Source organism: Ctenopharyngodon idella, chromosome 3 (genome assembly GCF_019924925.1).
Source record: "Ctenopharyngodon idella isolate HZGC_01 chromosome 3, HZGC01, whole genome shotgun sequence".
Lineage (NCBI taxonomy): Eukaryota > Metazoa > Chordata > Actinopteri > Cypriniformes > Xenocyprididae > Ctenopharyngodon > Ctenopharyngodon idella.
The window spans coordinates 10,429,762-10,450,141 of record NC_067222.1 but is presented as its reverse complement, the minus strand read 5'-3'; the positions used below and the strand labels follow the sequence as shown (position 1 = coordinate 10,450,141).

The following is a 20,380-nucleotide window of genomic DNA, read 5'->3' as shown; positions in this document are numbered from 1 at the left end:
AGTAAGAGGTGTTTGAGGCCGGATTTATCTCTTCTGCTTTTAAGGGGTCAATCTGCCCATAATTTCAACATTCTCTTCATTACTTCATGTGTTTGTTCATCTGTGTAAAGTCTTACTTATAGGGGGGTTTTCTTTGCTCCATCTTCTTCTGCAAGGACGATTGTGGGCAAAAATCACTGTATGAAAAGAAAATCATATATTTTACTCTATCATCACAGTAAACCAATAGAAATCATCTTTAAATAATGTTTACAAGCAGAAATATGAAAGAGAGATGATGAGAAATCAGTTTAGAAAATGCAATCACTTTAGTGTTTTTTGTGGTGTTGTCTTGAGAAAACTGAGAATGTTGCTCATTTTAACTTTCTCTGAATATGCAATGAAGAAACTGTGATAATCTTAATAATATCTCTGCTCTTATTTGGTCAACTTTTGATGAGGTTTCTGCATGCAAATGAAGTACTTAAAGAAATTTAAATTCTATTGAAAGAATTTGATAAAATGTTCCTGAACAGTCATTTGAATTTGTCTGGTGTCAGCGGTTTATACTCGGTTCTCTCCTCCGTGTCTGTCTTTAGTCTTCAGTCAAACATCATCTCTGACTTCTGACGTCTGTCTGTTTTCTCATTCTGTATGAGATTCACAGATTTCACCGCTTTCACCACTCCACTGAACTACATAAAAGTAAATTAAACTGAATGATTGATAACACTTTTTTCATGGTCCCCTTTCAGTAGCGTGCAACTGCCCCTTTAACGCTAATAGTAAAGTGAAGGCTGAAGGCTACCAGTAAAGCTAGGTAACTAAGTTTATTAAATTCATTAACAATATATTATTATACTATAACATTATATTATTATACTATAAAATTCATTATTAATATTATGCCAATGAAATCACCTGTTTGTTGTCTCACCACATTTACAGTTACAAATTATCTGAATCACTTAAATCATATATTTTAAATTCAAAATGGGGAAAATAGACAAAAATTTATTAGTGTGCATCCCTGATTATTTCTCTCCTTTAAAAATTCTGTCGTAAAATTTCTATCGTGTATCATGTATAACAGTTTGGTTTAGCTACTTTATGGCCGTTAACTGTGGCACGCTGCTCTCAGCGGTGTCTATGAACATAAAATGTACCTACTTTGATTTGATTGGTCTCAAACATTTTGACATTGACGAGCGGTGTTAAACTGTTGAGGCAGCTCAGATGAGAAGGTTGGTTATCTTGGCACTGTGCAATTCATTGCAGCACCAATCAAAATAGAGTTAATATTAGGCTATTATTTCTCAACCTTTATTATATACACCTCTGAAAAATACATAGGTCTAGACCTCAGGGACCTCAATGGTGGGCACGGCCCTGCTCTTTAACACTGAACACATTCTTTAACACTGATTTGTTCCTGATACAGTATATTCATAATTAAACTAAATTTGTGTTGTGTTGTATGCTACTCTACATTTACTGTAGACTTTAGACAGGTTTTACGCCATATTGAATTTAACATGGATGAAAGTGATTCTGTGAGTGATCGTCATACAATCGTCAGTCGTCATCATCATATGTCTTCACAATGACATGCACTGTATAAAGGTCCTAAATCACATGTCACAACTTACAGTACAACTTTCAAAATTGTTTTATTCAATTTTTGTCTACTGAAAGTTTTTATTTATTTATTTATTTATTTATTTTTGGAAAGACGTTTCATTAGATAAATAATTGGCATAATGTTAAACAACAGTACAGTCCACTGAACACTATTTAGGCCTACTTCTGTGTCCATTACAGCCTCATTTTCATTTCTGTCAAAAATTAAATATGGCACTACCCTGACTAAGGTCTATTTCATATAACAAACAATGTATTTATAATGAAATGTGATACCTGTATGTGGAGGTTTAGAAGTCATTCTTGGAAGTTTATGTCCTCATTGCTGTATGAGAGTGAGATGAAATCTGTATGTGCGGGTGGAGTCGTCATGATACAAAGGTCAAAAACTTTTACTGTCTGTCTTGAACAACAGGTGTGGGTAAAAGTTCAACATACACTTCCTGTGGGAATGAGGCATAATGTAAATGGCAAAGACAATAAAGATTTTCAGCAACAAAAATAGATGGACAATAAAGCAGAATGAAATTATGAATTTCAGAGAACTTCTGTTAGCTGATCAGTATATTGTATATATTACTTATATTTGACAGTACATATACTCCTCACCACATTATCTTGAATCATCTGAAATTTTTTATTTTTCAATAAAATGATCTAAGGTGATGATGCTGATAGCCCTCATCATAATTCTCGGGTAATTATTACTTTCATTAAAACTTTATATTTTTTGCATTGAGCATTTTGTATCAACCTCATTTTAAAAGCTTTTGTATCATTGTTAAGGTGATGATACACGTGGCAAATTTTTGAGCAATGTTGCCGTCAACGGGCAACCTGATGAGATACAGGGCAACTAATTAGGGCAACAGACAGTTGGCAGCAACTAATCAGAGAGGAGCAAATCTATTGCCAACCCAATAAATATTTTATAATAAACACTTGTTAGGTGTTCTTTATTTCAACTTTTCAAATATTTTCTTCATTTTAATTAAACATAAATGCTCTTCTGATCTGATTTGTGATAGGAAAAGGGAGAAGAGCAAGTTCAGCAAAAGGCTGATTCGAACCCACGTCAATCACATTCATGTACCATACACCCTATAGCCTACGCTACTACAGACGTTAAACAGGCCCCGTCTTTTTAGACATTGGACAGTTGTTGGTATTTTAAGCATTATATGAGGTAAATTCCCTGTTTTGTGTTGACGCGTGACAACTTACTAGCGTATAAAAAAATATAAGTTCATGCTCCTTTTCTCCACTCCACTGCCACTGAGAGGCCACCATCTTGTTTGCATTTTTTTCTGAAATCTCCGAACCGGTCACGTGATCGGTTGCTAACATTCTGATTGGAGGATCTCAAAAACTTGCCCACAACTGATCTAACGAATCCAGATATTTTTGTTGCTCATTCTCAGTGGGAAAGTGCCCAAGCAACGTTGCTTGGCAACATTGCTCAAAAAGTTGCCCTGTGTATCATCACCTTTACGGTTCTTTGTCAAGGAACACAACAACAGGGAGACACCACACCGCTTCGTTACAAAACAATTTATTAAAGGAACACTCCACTTTTTTTGAAAATAGGCTCATTTTCCAGCTCCCCTAGAGTTAAACAGTTGAGTTTTACCGTTTTCGAATCCATTCAGGCGATCTCCGGGTATGGCGGTACCACTTTTAGCATAGCTTAGCATAGTTCATTGAATCTGATTAGACTGTTAGCATCTCGCTCAAAAATGACCAAAGAGTTTCGATATTTTTCCTATTTAAAACTTGACTCTTCTGTTGTTACATTGTTTACTAAGACCGATGGAAAATGAAAAGTTGTGATTTTCTAGGCCGATATGGCTAGGAAGTATACTCTCATTCTGGCGTAATAATCAAGGAACTTTGCTGCCGTACCATGGGTGCGGAAAAATAGGAAAAATATTGAAACTCTTTGGTCATTTTTGAGCGAGATGCTAACGGTCTAATCAAATTCAATGAACTATTCTAAGCTATGCTAAAAGTGGTACCGCCAGACCCGGAGATTGGCTGAATGGATTCGAAAACGGTAAAACTCAACTGTTTAACTCTAGGGGAGTTGGAAAATGAGCCTATTTTCAAAAAAGTGGAGTGTTCCTTTAAACTAAAGAAAATAAACATGAAATGTTTAGTAGTCAGTATAGATGAATAGTGTCCAATAGTGTAACGAGTTCAAACAAACACAACCAACGGAAGATTAAGGTCCAAAATCCGTTCTAGGGAAGGCGGATCTGAACGAGAACTCCTCGAATGCGGCGGTGGTCTCCCGCAACCTCCATATATCCCTCATGACACACAGACAAGCAAACGGCAACAAGCACCAAGCCTCCTCCCACCATCAGTTTGAACAAATCCCTTTTTGAAAGAGCGTTGATTTCGTGCAGGTGCAACACTACGTGAGCCAATCGCCGGGCAATCATCTGTAGCTCGGGTAGAATCACACAGTGACTCACTGAGACGTCATAATCATCTACATACGTACATACAAAACAAATGTTTAATTTTGTGTTTTAGGTTGCAAATGCATTAGCTTAAAGAGCGTCACTGACATCTCACAGCAAAAAGGTCCCTGGTTCGTCTCTGTTGTTTGTCCTGTCATTTTCTGCAGCTCGTGATTCAAGCAATTCCCCTTACCCTATTTATTTCCAGCTGTGTCTATTGTCAGTTGATCACTATGTTGTGTCGCGTGGATGTGTTTTTGTCTGTGCTCTCTATACCTTGTGTTTTTTGCTCTCGTGACTTACCTGCTTGATTGCTATTGTGCTCAGGACCCTAAGATGAGGAGTTTGTAGCGGGACATTATCTCTTGCTGGAATCCTGCTTTCGTTTCCTCTCGGTGGTCTCCTCAGTCTGTGTCCGATTATGGTGTGCGGAGAACACGGGAGCCAACATACAGAGCTTCTTCATCTTCACTGTCACATATTCATATATGTTTGTTCCTCAAGTTTTCCTAATAAACTTTTCACGTTTGTTCACTGCATTTAAGTCTTCCATTTATCTGAAGCCTGACAGAGTTTGCATGTTCCACAAACATGGAGACACTAAACTGTATGTGAGTGTTAATGTGTACGTCTGTGTGTGAGTTTGCCCTGTAATTGACTGGCATCCAATCAGTGTATTTCCCTGCCTACGGTTCAAGACCATGGTTTAGGCTCTGCTTGAGGGCCCTCGTGACCCTACATAGGAGAACGGACCGATGGAAGTCAATAGTATCCAGCTGCAGAGCTAAACATCATACTTTTTAGTGTGTAGCAGAAAAGTATTCAAGCTTTGTGACATACAATCACATCATAAAATTGCGTCTTTAACGGATGCTCTGTTGCATAGCTGAGAATAAGAATTATATAAAAACCAGTTGAACCAGTTCTTCAACAGTTTTGATAGAGGGCCCCCTGCTGCTCTCCAATGCCCATCCCAACAATCAATATCCACTTTTTCACTGTCGGCCCAGTGTAAGCCAGGGCTTTCAATGGGCCATGCCGGGATGGGCTAATAGCCTCAGACTTGTAGCACCGAGTCCAAAACCATGCTGCGTTTCCACAGTTGGGCTAGAAGCTCTACAGCTCTTCACTAAAAAATGCCTCTGGAACAGTCCCACAAACCCATCATTTCACCAACAAAGAGAAGTTTAATCAGAAAAATAGAAATCAGAAATCAGAAAGAAATCACTGGAAACAAGCGAGATCACAAAAAAGAAACATGATAAAAGCGGCCGTTTGTTGGCATTTTTGTTGTTTAGTTGAAGATTTAAAACCCAAGCATCAATGTTTTATTATAGTTTTACAATAATAAATGATACATTGATCATAATGAATTAATTAGTGTCAAGATTGCACATTAGTCACCGAAATAAAGTGGTATTTGCCATTATTTCACAATCGAAAGAGGACACTTGTACTTAATCAGTCACATCTGTTTGTTTATTTGTTGTCACATCAACACAGTATGTTTACATCACGTTTAGAAAGAATTATCAATTCTACAAATTTTCCACCAGAAATATGACCTGAGCAGCTTTAGCACTCTTTCCAGTGACAGTCCCAATACAGTTATAATTTCAGTCAGAGAAACAGGAAGCTCCCGAAAAACCAGAGTTGCTATCATCATCCTGCACATGCCACACAAGTGTATTCATTTTTCAGAACCACAGAACAGGAATGATTTTTTTTATGTTTTTTATATGATTTGAGTAAACATGAATCTGATTGCCTTTGTTATTGTAGCACATCTTCTAATAAAGTAAAATAAGATTAATATAGTGATATATAACAATTAATATAACTGATTAAATACTAATTCACTTATGCCATATAACATAACTGCTATGAAATAAAGAAACTTTTAGAAACCCACAACCAGTGTGGCATCAATGCCACCTTCATTAAAATGGCATTAGATAATATGCATCTTAAATGTTGCCGATTTTCTTGTTGAAATATACTAAAAGACGATAAAGACACTCATCAGAGGAACAAGAAACACCATCAGGGAAGCACAAAGACAAGAAGCCTCAGATACCTTCACCTGCACTGGGACCCACTTATCTGTGAACAGGGAATATAATGCAATGCAGCGAAATGTAATGTGTTCATGACAGAAAAATTATCTTATTAATGATTAAAATTAAATGAAATGTTCACCTGTTTTTCCTTCAGACAACATCAGAGGACCCATGGATATGGAAGCACTGTCATGGAAGTCCAGAGACCTGCGCTCTCTCCAGTGCGGTCCAGAGGTACAGTTCTACAGGAGAAAAAGACAAAGCCCAGCTGTGTAAATCCCTGTTGAATATCACCGAACAAGCATGAAACATGAAGGAGTGCACTAAGTCTCCAGAAGAGGGCAGCAAAAACAACTACTGTAGCATCCCTGACATTAAACCTTGTCACTATGGGCATTAAGGGTGCTATATTCCTTATGATGTTTAGATTAGTGTTTGATCAACAGGATTTTTTTAATGGCAGAATCTTAAACCTTTACATTTACAACCATCCATTATAACCGTCACATTCCACGAACAATAGATAGATAGATAGATAGATAGATAGATACGGCTAATATAATTGGTAAATTACATTGCTAGAGGTTTTGTAAACTCACCGTTGAGCAGCGATTGCTTGACAGAAGGCAAAGATGAACAGCACAGTGCAGGTAAAGCTTAGTGGAGTTTGCAGTGAAGATAAACATCCTGAAGGAGAAACGGCTGGATGTTGAGACGCCGTTCTGCAGCAGCTCCACTGTATCGTCATCTGGATTGGGGCACCTGAGAATATCAATAATGATAATTATCAAATTCTCTCATGAAAGACATGTACTATAAATTTGCATTCCATGTACAAAAAAAAAAAAAAAAAAAAAAAAAAAAAAATTGGAATCCTGTGTTTTAGTACAGATTGTGATATGGTTTATTTTTATGTGCAGATCAAAAAGTATTTTTTTACATGTTACAGTGACGTAAAATGATCATTTTGGAATAGAAAAGAAGCATTTCTTTACTCTTGAACAATGAGATCCCAGCGTAAATCATAATTGGGATCATTCACAGGTGTAGCCCAACACGTGTCCGTCACCAGGGCAAACTGTCGGCTGTCGACCCCCTCAACACGAACTTCCACATGCATCTCCTGGTCGAGCTCTGCATCCACTGCACCAGTGAAGGGCAGCGTAAACTCATCATCCTGATAAGGAATCATGCGAACACGATATCTCCCTTCACCCGCCGGAAGGCTCTTGTGCACAATGCTGTTAAAATGGTGAATAGGTCTGTGTTAGAATTACCCTGTTTTATGGTAGTTTTTAGGAGTACACCATATATCTTTAGTTTAGAAATGTTTACCATATTTGCTTTTTTTATATATTCATTTGTGTTTTTCATTTTGTTGTCATCTCACAATTCTGACTTTTTTTTCTCACAATTGCGATTTATAAAATTAACAATTCTGAGATATAAACTCGCAATTGCATGATATAAAGTCAGAATTGTCAGTTTATATCTCAGAATTCTGACTTTTTTTTGTTCACAATTCAGATTTTTTTCTCACAATTGCATGATATAAAGTCAGAATTATGAGAGATAAACTCACAAGTGCGTGATATAGTCACAATTCCTGAGATATAAACTCGCAATTGCGAGAAAAATGTCAGAATTGCGAGAAAAAAAGTTTCAAAAAAAAAAAAAAAAAAAAAAAAAAAAAGAATCCTATGTTTTAGTACAGATGGTTTATTTTTTATGTGCAGATCAAAAAGTATTTTTTTACGTTACAGTGACGTAAAAATGATCATTTTTGAATAGAAAAGAAGCATTTCTTTACTCTGAGTTTAAATCTCTCTGTGAGAAAAAGTCAGAATTGTGAAAAAAGACAGAATTGTGACTTTATATCACGCAATTGCGAGTTTATATCTCAGAATTCTGACTTTTTTTCTCAAAATTCTGATTTTTTTCTCACAATTGCGAGTTATAAACTCTTGATTGCGTGATATAAAGTCAGAATTGCGAGATATAAACTCACAATTGCGTGATATAGTCACAATTCCTGAGTCAGAATTGCGAGAAAAAAAGTTTCACACAATTGTGAGTTTATATCTCACAATTGTGAGAAAAAAAGTCAGAATTGTGAGAAAAATCAGAATTGTGACTTTATATCACGCAATTGTGAGTTTATATCTCAAAATTCTGACTTTATAACTCGCAATTGTAAGAAAAAAAAGTCAGAATTGCGAGAAAAAAGTCAGAATTGACTATATCATTCAATTGAGACTTTTTATCTCAGAATTCTGACTTTTTTTTCCTCACAATTGCGAGTTATAAAGTCAGAATTGTGACTTTATATCACGCAATTGTGAGTTTATATATCAGAATTCTGACTTTATAACTCGCAATTGTGAGGGAAAAAAAAGTCAGAATTCTGAGATAAAAACTCGCAATTACTGTTTCTATTTTTTATTTAGTGGTGGAAACGGGCTTCCATAGGATTAATTCACTCACAAAAAAAAAAAGAAATTAAGAAAGAAAGAAAGAAAGAAAGAAGTTATTTTCTTAATCACAGAAAATGTTGACATCTGCACTAGCTCTTCTTGGCATGTTTATGATAGTACAACTAAAATGAGTGAAATCCGCACCTCTCCAGTGGGTTGATTTCCACATTCATGGAAAGTGTTTGTGTTTGGGGGTAAGCGCAACTGAAAGAAAGCTTCAGAATTTTCTCTCTGCTGATGAGGCCTTCTGATTTTGGTGTCCCCAGAATAAAGTTATCATAGATAAAGTGGGTGCCGTTGGCCTGTGGAAAAAAAGTGTTGGACAAAATGATGTGAACATACGGGAAATCTGCAATATTTCTTTATTAAGGTGTTTCCAAAATTTGCCTTTAATACAGCTTTCAAACTTATTAGAGTAGATTAATACAACTTCTGAATAGTTTCCAGTGGAGTGTCGTCTATCAGAACTTCTGCCAGTTTGTTCAGAGATGTTGAAGGAGGGAATCTACTTCTCACACTTCACTCAAAACATTGACCACAAGAGTTCAATAATATTCAAGTCAGGTGATTAAGCTGACCAGGGCAGATGATAAAGTTTATTTTAGAGCTCCAACACTATCCGTGTTTTATGATCATAACTCCTTTTTTTTTTTTACATTTTAGCATTAGTGTCTGAGATTTTTTTTTTTTTTTAGCAATTGCAGTTCTTTCACTGATGTTGGCTTTGTGAAGATTTCTGTGGTCAGTTTTTGTGAAAACATGATCTTCAGGGTAAATACTGAGATTTGCTCTCAGTTTGCAGTTTGTCTGTGTTGTTTGGACACAGTCCTTCTTATTACTCAGTGTGCATCCCTATCATTTACTTTCAGTTTTTGCTCTTTTTTTTCCTTAGCTGATGAACTCTTGCCATGCTTTGTATACAGAGTCTTAATCATAAAGACTGTTGTTCTTAAAACACACAACATTTGGGTGTTAAGCTTACAGATGCTCTTGTTAACTGGGCTCCAATAATTTGCCCTTTTTGGGCGTCTAACAAGTCGCACATCTTACACAAGGCTCATAACAAATATTGCTGAAAACCACTAACACTTCACTGATACAAACTAGAGAAAATAAACAACAAAAATATAGATAATAGATACATTTTTAACTGTAACCTTCACAAATGGTATTAACCCATATGGTAATGGGTTTTTGCATTTTTTTTGTCCAACCAGTAAATCACTGATATTAGGGAATATTCCTAGAATATTTGACCCCCATGACTGGATGATGTACTTGTGTCTTGAATAGACTATACTTAGTGAATCTTACCACAAGATTTGTACCACAGATGTGTTCATCGTTATCAAAATGAAATTCCACTCTGCCGTTCCGGACCGTTCCTCTGCAGCTAGGATCATTGAGGTGTAAGATGTCAGCTGAAAAACCAGCCTCAAAGAGCTGACAGCGAGACACAGACATGGAGCCAGAGCTGCTTTCACAGGTTTCTGAGAAATCTAAAAAAAAAAGAAAACATCCATAAGATTGACAGAATAATTTAAAATGTCATTGAAAAAACACAATTGTTTATTGTTAAACAATACCAACCAAAAGAGTCAGAATTTGGGCTGTGAGTGTTGTTGTTGCATAAACAGCCATAAACACCATTTCTCTTCCCACAGTGTTCATCCTCAGAGCAGCTGAGTTCAGAACAGTGATCTTTCACACCTAAGAGAAGTACAGATAAATGAAATACAGCATGAAAAGACACTGAGTCGTGTGAACAGAGCCATAGTCCCCACAAAATCCCCCACCCCCAATTGATTATTGCTTGAAATCCCCCAATGTAATAAAATAGTTTTTTATATAGCAAATTGTAGGGATCATTTCATCATTTTTATCATGTTCTAGACTTTCTGCCTTTCTTGACCATTAGAATTACATTGAGAAGCAATTCTTACTTTCTACTAGGAACTGATTGCAGCAGCATTGCTAAACTTTGTTCATTATGTTAAAATTTTCAGGAGTTCTCCTCCGACCACTGTCCGTCACATGCTTTGATTTATGATGGGCAGCAACTCTGCTGTGATGCCTCCGTGTTCCACTCTTACACACACAATATATGGCTTTCACGTCGGATGCAAGTTTATTGAACCTTGAACAAGCCAATTTGACTTGAACAAGCCAATTTGCCACATCGAATAAGAGTAACTTCTTGGATTGAACCTGACCTCAGAGTAATTTAGTTGAGTTTTGCTATTCTGACTGGGCCTTAAGAGCAAAATTCAGAGCAAGCTCCTGCGGAAGATCAAAGTATCCTTGTCACATCTTGTCACCCTTCTTCCATCTCTGAATGTGTCTTCACTGCAGCTAAGTCACATTTTCCTTTTATCCTCATTGCTTGTTTCAACAACATGCTTGTTGTTTAACCTTTTCTGGTTATTATTGCCAACATGCTTGTTGCTTTAAAGGAACATGCCAGTATTTTTGAAAATAGGCTCATTTTCCAACTCCCCTAGAGTTAAACAGTTGAGTTTTACCGTTTTCGAATCCATTCAGGCAATCTCCGGGTCTGGCAGTAGCACTTTTAAGCTTTCTGGATACTATGAAAGGGTGAGGGTGAGTAAATCATGGGATAATTAAAGTTTTTGGGCAAACTATCCCTTTACGCTTTTCTGGCTGTTATTGGGAACGTGCAAATTGCTTCAGCTCATTCAGGTAACTGCATTTAATCATTCACTTAACACACTTGACTTTTTGAGATATCTTTTTGCACTGACTCAGTTAAGTTGTATTTACATAGAATATTAAGTATTTTCAACTTGACAAATTTATTGTGGTTTGAACTTAAAAAGTTTAGTTGGGTTAACTTTGTGAAAGTAAGTTTTCAGTACAAACAGTCCCTGTAAAATGTTTTTTGTTCACTCAACTTAACTTTTTGAGGTACTAATTTCCACTGACTTATTTAAGTTTTAATTACTTAGAATATTAAGTATTTCACCTTGACAAATTTAGGTAATTGAGTTTATAACGTTTAGTTGGAATAACTATGGAAGTAAGGTGAACTTAATTTTTTAGTTATTATTTTGCACTGACTCAGTTAAGTTGAAATTACTTAAAATATTAAGTATTTTCAACTTGACAATTTTAGTTATTTGAACTTACAGTTCAATAGTTTTCAATACAAAAGTTAATGTTCATGTAACCTATTTTGGATTATTTTATTAATTCAATAAATTAAATAAATATTTTATTTAAATTGTTATTTTATGTAAATATATATATTTTTTTATTTCAAATGTTTCAGCCATGTTTCGTTTAAGAACTTTATTCCCATTTAAATTCATTTCTCCTGCAAATAATAATTGATCTGATTTCAGTCACTGAGACATCAACTGCAATAAAATCAATTACATTTCTCAAGATCTGAGAAGAGGATGATTAAACAACTCCAAAAACAGCATTACAAAAACTTATTACAGACCAGACTGACTTTATTTCTTTACTGAATGAACACTGAGCACTGTGCCTTTGTACGTCCGACTGATTGCACTTTATCTTATCTATACATCATAGAATTTACAGAGGTTTAGCTCTAATTAATGATACTTTACCAGTGGCTGTGATTTGTGGAGTAATAGTTGTTGTTTGTGTTCTTGGTGTTGTTGCTGTTCCTAATGCAGTTCTTATTGATGTTGCTGTTGATGCTGTTCTTGGTGTTGTTGATGGTGTTGTTGATGTTGTTGTTGCTGTTGATGGTGTTATTGCAGTTCTTGTTGAAGTTGCTGTTGATGCTGTTCTTGGTGTTGTTGATGGTGTTATTGCAGTTCTTGTTGATGTTGCTGTTGATGCTGTTCTTGGTGTTGTTGATGTTGTTGTTGATGGTGTTATTGTAGTTCTTGTTGAAGTTGCTGTTGATGCTGTTCTTGGTGTTGTTGATGTTGTTGTTGCTGTTGATGGTGTTATTGCAGTTCTTGTTGATGTTGCTGTTGATGCTGTTCTTGGTGTTGTTGATGGTGTTCTTGATGTTGTTGCTGTTGTTGATGGTGTTATTGCAGTTCTTGTTGAAGTTGCTGTTGATGCTGTTCTTGGTGTTGTTGATGGTGTTCTTGATGTTGTTAGTGTTGCTGGTGTTGCTGTTGTCGAAGAGGCTGTGACATCTGATATTAGGAACAATTGTTTTTATTAATATCAATTTAATAATAAACCGAAAGGTAAATAACTGAAATACATTTGAGTAAATGCTCACTTGCACAATAAACTCCACAAAACATTGGCCTGACAAACTCATAAACGTAGTAACTTCCTGGACAGGCTTTGACTTGAATAGGGTGGGATGTGTAACCACAGCAGCCCTTCCATGAAGAAACACAGACATGACGGGTGACCACTCCATCTCCCAGCTGTGGATGAGAGCCGTTGAGCCAGAATGGCTCTTCAGTGCCACACATGCGTTGATTAACACATGATTCTGGCATCTGAGCATCTTGACCTCTGATGAACAGCCTGTACCAGCCCTTCCACTTCACATTATAGTCACACATTCCATAGTAATACGAATTGCTGGTTGATCTCCGAGGCTCATCCAGAGTGGTGTAGTTGTAGCAGGGGTCAACACTCGGGGTAGTGAAAAGTACTATTATGAAAAAGTAGAAAGAGAGTAGTGATTTAATGCATCCAAGATAGTAATGTGAAAATCAATAATACAATTCATGATAAGCATGTTAAATATAAAGATGGATGAATGTACCTGCACAATATGTAGGAGCTGGGATTGAAAGAGCTGGCCTGGTAAATTTGTAGACATAATAATTTCCAGGACAAGCTTTGACTTGGATTGGGTTGGATCTGTAGTAACTGGCCTGATCGTAGTAAGAGCCGTAAATTTCACGAGTAACAACTCCATCTCCAAGCCGAGGATGAGAGCCGGCAAGCCAGAGAGCACTAAAACCTCCACACATCATGTAAGACACACACCATTCAGGCATCTGAGCACTCAAGCCATTAATGAAGAGTCGATACCAGCCGTCCCAAATAACACGGGTGTCATCATGTTCACATATGTATCCATCTTGATGCCAGTAGTTGACTGTGCTTCTCCAGTAGTTGTTGAGAATGTTGTAGTTAATGCATGGGTCATAATCTGTGAGGGATGAAACTAAATTCTTATCCAAAACTAGATTCCTAAACCATTCATGCACAACATGACTGTGTAACTGTGAGGATGTTCTTGCACAAAAAGTGTCATGTTTAACTCTTATAAAATATTAATTTATAACAACAATAAATGTATTTACAATAATTAATATATACCATTTTTCTTAACCTTATTCATATGAATTCAACATTTACTTACTCCAGGTGATGCTGGATCCAATGATTATAGCTGGACTTATAGTGGAAACTGACTGTGAAATGGTGCTAACATCTGGAGAGGGAAAAAAAAAAAAGGAAATTACTGAAATTATTTTAAAATTTAAAAGACTTTATTAAAAAGTGGGGAAAAGCATGGTACCTATGCAGTATCCCGAACACCAGAATTGTGGATTCACAAGTTCATAGACATAGTAATTTCCAGGACATGCTTTCACTCTGATGGGTTTTGATTTGTATACACAGCTGCCACTCGTAGAAGCTTCTGTTTGGACCTCCCTGATCACCACTCCATCCTCTATACGAGGGTGAGAACCGCTGAGCGACAGACTCTGGAATGCATTACAGTTGTATGAACCAACACAGGTCTCTGGCATACGGACGTCCATTCCATAGTAGTAAAGGCGGTACCAGCCATTCCAGGAGAAAGATTCTTCCCAAATAAACTCTCCACTTTCATTGTTAGCTCTCCAGGGGCGATCCAGAGACTCATAGTTGTAGCACGGATCACTGCTGATGTTTTGGAAAGCAACTGTTACAGACAAAAGAGTTCTTTGTTAAAGTACTGATAAAAATAATGTATTTTAATTAAGAACTCAAAAATCTATATAATAAAGCACAATGATAGTGTAGTTTTGAACAGTTATATTTTAGCCATTGTTGTGCAGTCAGGTCCTATAACCTTTAAAGCCCGGGATACACTGCACGATTTTTGGTAGTGCTCTGGGCTGCATTTCCCAAAAGCATCGAAAGCCATTAATGGAGCTACAATCAACTTAGGCTATACAATGCTTTTGGGAAATAGTGCCCTGGATGAAACCAGTATCACTTCTTGACTGCCAACACAGAACATCACATCACAAAAGTTATGTAAATCAGAAGACTAAACAAAAGATTGCCATCGTGAAACAATCGTGGCGATTTCTGTGATCGTGGTAATCTGTGTTCTTATGGCATACAGTGAGAGAGGATCAAAGACAGACATTTTCCCAGTCTTGAGACCAAAGATAGCCTACGATAGTGTTCTGACAGTGTCAGAAATTCAGGATGATTTTCGTCCTACTGCATCTACTGACCAGCCAATGAAAATGCAACATGAAATCAACGTGACATGGCGCTAAAACTTAAATCTGCTTACCTCAAGCTCTTTTCCCTTCTTCTTTCACCGCTTCCTTTTTATTCAGCACACATAAAACTACAACTGCCAAAGTGTGATTCAACGTGGTCTTTTTGTTTACCACTAGCGCATGCTGATATTTTATTCTTCTATAGAAACTTGCATCGTAGCCTACGAGTCAACATTTGCCATGATCGTACAGTTTACATGCTTGCTGTACCCGAGTTTTATAGATCCATGTCGATTTTAATGATGTTGATTGCTAAAATTGTGCAGTGTATCCTGGTGAATGGATAAATGATTTAAAATAGGCACAAGATTTAAGGCTTAAATTGGCTTAAAATAGAGTATCATTTAGTGTAAAGTAATGTGTGCTTAGGAAAAGGGACTTCTAAGATTTGAGAAACTGTATCGGCATATTGTGTTACACATTGCTGTATTAGTGACAGGTGGGTGTGTGGGGTCAAAACAGTAGACACACAAGAATCTGGTTTATGAGCTGAATGTCACAGATTATAACTGGTTGAAACATTCACAACAAAAATATTTGATCTGCAAATTAGTTAATTAATAGACAATTTAGACTGACTTTTTAAAATTCATGTTATCATCAGAAGTCAAAACTGTACCTGCACAGTATGAAGGCTTGTAAATCGACAGATCTGGCTTGACAAGCTTATAGACGTAATAATCTCCAGGACATGCTTTAACTTGGATGGGTGCAGATCTGTAGCCTCCACACTGGTAAGAATCCATATAGCTTCCAAAAACTTGACGGGTCACCACTCCATCCTCAAGTTTTGGATGAGAACCATTGAGATACAGTCCAAGATTACCGCCACATCCAATACGACTCACACACCACTCAGACATCTGGGCACTTTTCCCATTCAGATACAGCCGATACCAGCCATTCCATTTAACAGCACTGTCATTATGGTCAGAGTACTGATATGGGTTTTGCCGTATGTCTCTCCAATATTCATCAAGAGTGGTATAATTATAACATGGATCAGAGCCAGAGGGTGTAGCTAAGAAAGTAATGTCAAACAAACAAAAGACATTTGTGTGGTGATATGTACTCATTCACAGAGGGAAATACAAGAGGAAACATCATTCACTGACACTGTGTCTGTATGAAAGAGGAGATGTTGGGATGGTGGAAGACTGAGAATAGTTAAGATAAAAAGATTACACCTACAACCAAATCTATTTTTATATCACTTAAATTACTGAAGTGGTAAATTCACCAGATGTGTGCGGTTGGGGGATGTCGGCATATAGTTTTGTTTTGGGGGGCTATCGCTGTGCTCCCTGCATGTTCTTTGCTAGGCTGTATGGATGGGCAAGGAGTTTTTGCCCAGAACACAACCATACTGCCAATCCAAACTGTATGCTAACTGTCAGTCATATTTGACAGTAGAGGTCCTGACAGACATTTTTACTTTGAATTGACTACACTCATATCTAATAGTGGGATAAACAGAAAAATGTTGAGAGTTCATGTAATTGAAATACATTTCCAAAAAGATGCTCATGAGAGTTCATGAAGTAAGCAAGACAATAGTTTACCAGTGGTTGTGAATGGAGTAGTAATGGATGTTGTTGCTGTTGTTTGTGTTCTTGGTGTTGTTGTTTTTGTTGTTAGTGTTGCTGGTGTTGTTGCATTAAGTCGTGTGACATCTGATAATAGGAACAACTGTTTTATCAATATCAATTTTTAGAAAAACAGAAAGGTAAATGATTGAAATACATATTAGTGAATTTCTCACCTGCACAGTAAGCTCCGCAGAATATTGGACTGACAAACTCATAAACATAGTAATTTCCTGGACAGGCTTTGACTTGTATAGGGAGGGATTTGTAATTACAGCAGCCAGTCCATGCGGAACCACAGATCTGACGGGTGACCACTCCATCTTCCAGCTGTGGATGAGAGCCGTTGAGCCACATTGGGATGTAAGTGCCACACATGTACTGATTAACACAGGATTCTGGCATCTGGACACTCTGACCGTTGTAGAACAGCCTGTACCAGCCCTGGAAGTTATCACACCTTCTATAGTTACTATCATAAGGATTGTTTGTGGCTCTCCAAGGCTCATCTAGACTGTTGTAGTTGTAGCAGGGGTCGACACTTGGGGTGGTGAAACGTACTATTATGAAAAGTAGAAAGAGAATATTTTATTCTGCAGATGAATTTATTGAAGAAAATATAATGAACAATGAATGTACCTGCACAATATACAGGAGCTGGGATTGAAAGAGGAGGCCTGGTAAATTTGTAGACATAATAATTTCCAGGACAAGCTTTGACTTGGATTGGGTTGGATCTGTAGTATCTGCACTCCTCAAAGTGAGAGCCGTAAATTTCACGAGTAACAACTCCATCTCCAAGCCGAGGATGAGAGCCGGCAAGCCACAGAGAACTAAAACCTCCACATGCCAAGTTAGACACACACCATTCAGGCATCTGAGCACTCAAGCCATTAATGTAGAGTCGATACCAGCCGCCCCAACTAACACGGGTGTCATCATAATCAGAATTGAGTCCATATTGATGCCCGTAGCTGAGAATGTTTCTCCAATAGTTGTTGAGTGTGTTGTAGTTATTGCACGGGTCATAATCTGTGAGTGATGAGATGATGAGATTAAAACAAACAAGGCATTTTCATTGAGAAACTTCATGGCTATGTTCTGTCATTCCAAATTCGATTATTTGTGTATGCAATTGGAATCTGATCAAAAATTATTGATGTCCACACTGTGTATCACAACTGTTCAGATCCGATTTGTGTGTCCACGCCACTCTTTCGTTTTCCAGAATGTCTGCAATGGTTTCTATGGCAATGATGTTTCGTTGGTAGGTGTACGCCAAAACAACAACAACAACCGCAACACAGAGGGGTTTGCAGTACAGATGACACAACATGAAAATGTGTAGCCGCTGGCACTGGACTACTGCGTTAAACCCCGTTCATACTGTGAAGTCGCTTGTGGACGTTCCTAGTGCTGTTGCTCTAATGTTACTGGTAGACTGCATGTCTGCTCATATCTATAGAAAATGCAATCACAAATGATATATAAAACTAAGAAATCATTCTAATTTGACTAGGAATTAAGCTTAAAAGCCTAGCATAGGCTTTCTGTGGCAGTTTCTTTTCCATGCATCATTAATTATATCCATGTATGCAGTGAAATTGTGGAATCCTGTCTTGCCTGCACTCGAGACGGTGACGTGAGCTCCAGAGAGCCTTCACTCCTATTGGTTGTCGCTTGGGAAATTTGCTTCTCATTTGCATAAAGTTGAATTTTCTGAACTTGTCACGTGTCTCTCGATGCTTGACACGCCTACGGTCACTGTCGCTCTTGTCTCCGGAAGTCGTCAGCGCTTTATTGAAATAAATGGGATCATGTTGCCTTGTCGCTGGTTGTGTGAACCGGGCTTCAGCAGCAGAAACGCAGGGGGCTGATATGAGCGGCTTTATTCCTTGCTGTCGTCTCCCCCGGTCTCAAAACATGTCTCCGCTACATTGCCAATTTCTGTTTGTCCAGCACTTTGCAACAACATAACCTTTGTTTCTGCAGCGACTTTCTGCATGTTTCTACGGAGCCCCGCACATGACATGCAAGAAAAAAAAAAATTAAATCGTGTGCATGATTTACTATTTCATTCCCTCGATTTACTAATTCACATAAATATGCATGATTTATAAATCGAGGGAACGAAATAGTAAATTGTGCGCATGATTTAGCCTACTATTTTTTTTCCTGCATGTCATGTCCAGGGCTCCATATGTTTCCTATGACAACGTCTGACGTTTACGTTTTACGTGGCGTGAAACAGTCACATAAACCACACGAAATCCAATCAGAGAGGTAAGACTGAAACGGATTTCCAGAATTTTTGGCCGTTCAGACTGGCTAAATCTGATCGGATTTCAATCGGATATGCACAAAAATCGGATTTGGACTGACAGTCTGAACGTGGCCCATGAGTACAAATCTGAACAGGTCAAACATAGAGATCACAAGATTCTAAAAAAAATAATACTCAACATGACTGTTTTAGTGATGCCACATGTGACACAACACAATGTTTTGTTTATTTGTAATAACTAATTTATTCATTTACATATACTATGATTAACAACTTACTCAAATTGTTGGATCCAGTGATTATGGTGGGACTTACAGTGGGAACTGACTGTGAAACGGTGCTAATATCTGAAAAAGGAAATTATATGAAATATGACTGAAATTATTTTAAATTGTTTTAAAGACTTTGTCAAAAAAATGGAGTAAATCATGGTACTTGTGCAGTATCCCGCACACCACACGTCTGGATTCACAAGTTCATAGATGTAGTAATTTCCTGGACATGCTTTCACTCTGATGGGTCTTGTTCTGTATTCACAGCAGCGAGTCCCATATGTCCCTCCACAGACCTCCCTGATCACCACTCCATCCTCTATCCGAGGGTGAGGACCATTGAGGTACAGCGTGATCTGTGTGTTACAGCTGTATGAACTAACACAGGTCTCTGGCATCTGGATGTTCATTCCATTGTAGAAAAACCGGTACCAGCCATTCCAGGAGAAAAATCTATCACAAATACGATCTTCACTTTCATTGTTGGTTCTCCAGGGACGATCCAGAGACTGATAGTTGTAGCAGGGATCACTGCTGATGTTTTGGAAAGCAACTGTCATGGAGTTTGCAAAAGTACAGTTAAAACACTGCATTAACATTGAAGACAATTTAGATTATTCTAAAACCAATAAGCATTGTTACTTTCATGATTTTGAAATCAGCAATTATATTCTAACCAGTGGCATGCAGTCTGATCCAAAAGCCCAAGAGGACTGTGCGTCATCTGTGTCTGTGTTTCTTGAAGACTCTTAAGTTGATTTTGTTTGGTTTTATGTTTTGTGTTTCTATTTCCTGTATTCCTGATTTCCTTGGTTTCTGATAATGTTCAACTGTTTCATTTAGCATCATTATCTTTTTTATATTCCTTGATTTATTTTGTTTCTTGTCTGTTCAACATAGGTGTTTAATGTTATCTGCTTTATAAATGATGTTACATTTTGCTTTTCTATCTTCTTAAGTTTTTCTGTGTTCTGTATTTACTTTTTTATTAAAAAAAAAAAAAAAAAAAAAAAAAAATATATATATATATATATATATATATATAAAGATGCCTGTGATTAGATCCACACCATAACTACTTTCCTTTTTTTCCTGTCAAACATTAAGCAACTACAGTAAGGATGCATTTGTACTATT

At 37.2% G+C, this 20,380-nt stretch overlaps 2 protein-coding genes across 2 annotated transcripts; both read right to left on the bottom strand.

The window, feature by feature from the left end:
• Window positions 1–5,555: 5,555 nt before the first annotated feature.
• On the bottom strand, window positions 5,556–10,432 carry LOC127510047 (alpha-tectorin-like). Its single transcript, XM_051889554.1, has 6 exons — window positions 10,210–10,432; window positions 9,934–10,118; window positions 8,764–8,921; window positions 6,745–7,386; window positions 6,285–6,387; window positions 5,556–6,188 (listed from the first exon to the last, which is right to left on the bottom strand). The coding sequence occupies exons 2-4, from the start codon at window positions 10,081–10,083 to the stop codon at window positions 7,137–7,139; spliced, it is 558 nt and encodes a 185-aa protein (XP_051745514.1). The 5' UTR covers window positions 10,084–10,118; window positions 10,210–10,432; the 3' UTR covers window positions 5,556–6,188; window positions 6,285–6,387; window positions 6,745–7,136.
• Window positions 10,433–12,211: 1,779 nt separating this feature from the next.
• Window positions 12,212–19,956, bottom strand: LOC127510211 (uncharacterized). The gene is made up of 7 exons (XM_051889782.1): window positions 19,358–19,956; window positions 17,327–17,748; window positions 16,864–17,247; window positions 16,664–16,774; window positions 15,721–16,122; window positions 14,386–14,506; window positions 12,212–12,752 (listed from the first exon to the last, which is right to left on the bottom strand). The coding sequence occupies exons 1-7, from the start codon at window positions 19,840–19,842 to the stop codon at window positions 12,212–12,214; spliced, it is 2,466 nt and encodes an 821-aa protein (XP_051745742.1). The 5' UTR covers window positions 19,843–19,956.
• Window positions 19,957–20,380: the final 424 nt, after the last annotated feature.

Excerpts from the sequence above, each read along its gene's own strand:
- LOC127510047 (XM_051889554.1), bottom strand. The coding sequence starts at position 10,083 with ATGTCTGTGTCTCGCTGTCAGCTCTTTGAGGCTGGTTTTTCAGCTGAC. Across the intron at positions 8,922-9,933 it reads TCTGTGGTACAAATCTTGTG|GCCAACGGCACCCACTTTAT; the intron begins GTAAGATTCACT and ends TTTTTTCCACAG. Across the intron at positions 7,387-8,763 it reads GAAATCAACCCACTGGAGAG|CATTGTGCACAAGAGCCTTC; the intron begins GTGCGGATTTCA and ends CCATTTTAACAG.
- LOC127510211 (XM_051889782.1), bottom strand. The coding sequence starts at position 19,842 with ATGTTAATGCAGTGTTTTAACTGTACTTTTGCAAACTCCATGACAGTT. Across the intron at positions 17,248-17,326 it reads AGCTCCTGTATATTGTGCAG|TACGTTTCACCACCCCAAGT; the intron begins GTACATTCATTG and ends TTTTCATAATAG. Across the intron at positions 14,507-15,720 it reads CAAGCCTTCATACTGTGCAG|TTGCTTTCCAAAACATCAGC; the intron begins GTACAGTTTTGA and ends TGTCTGTAACAG.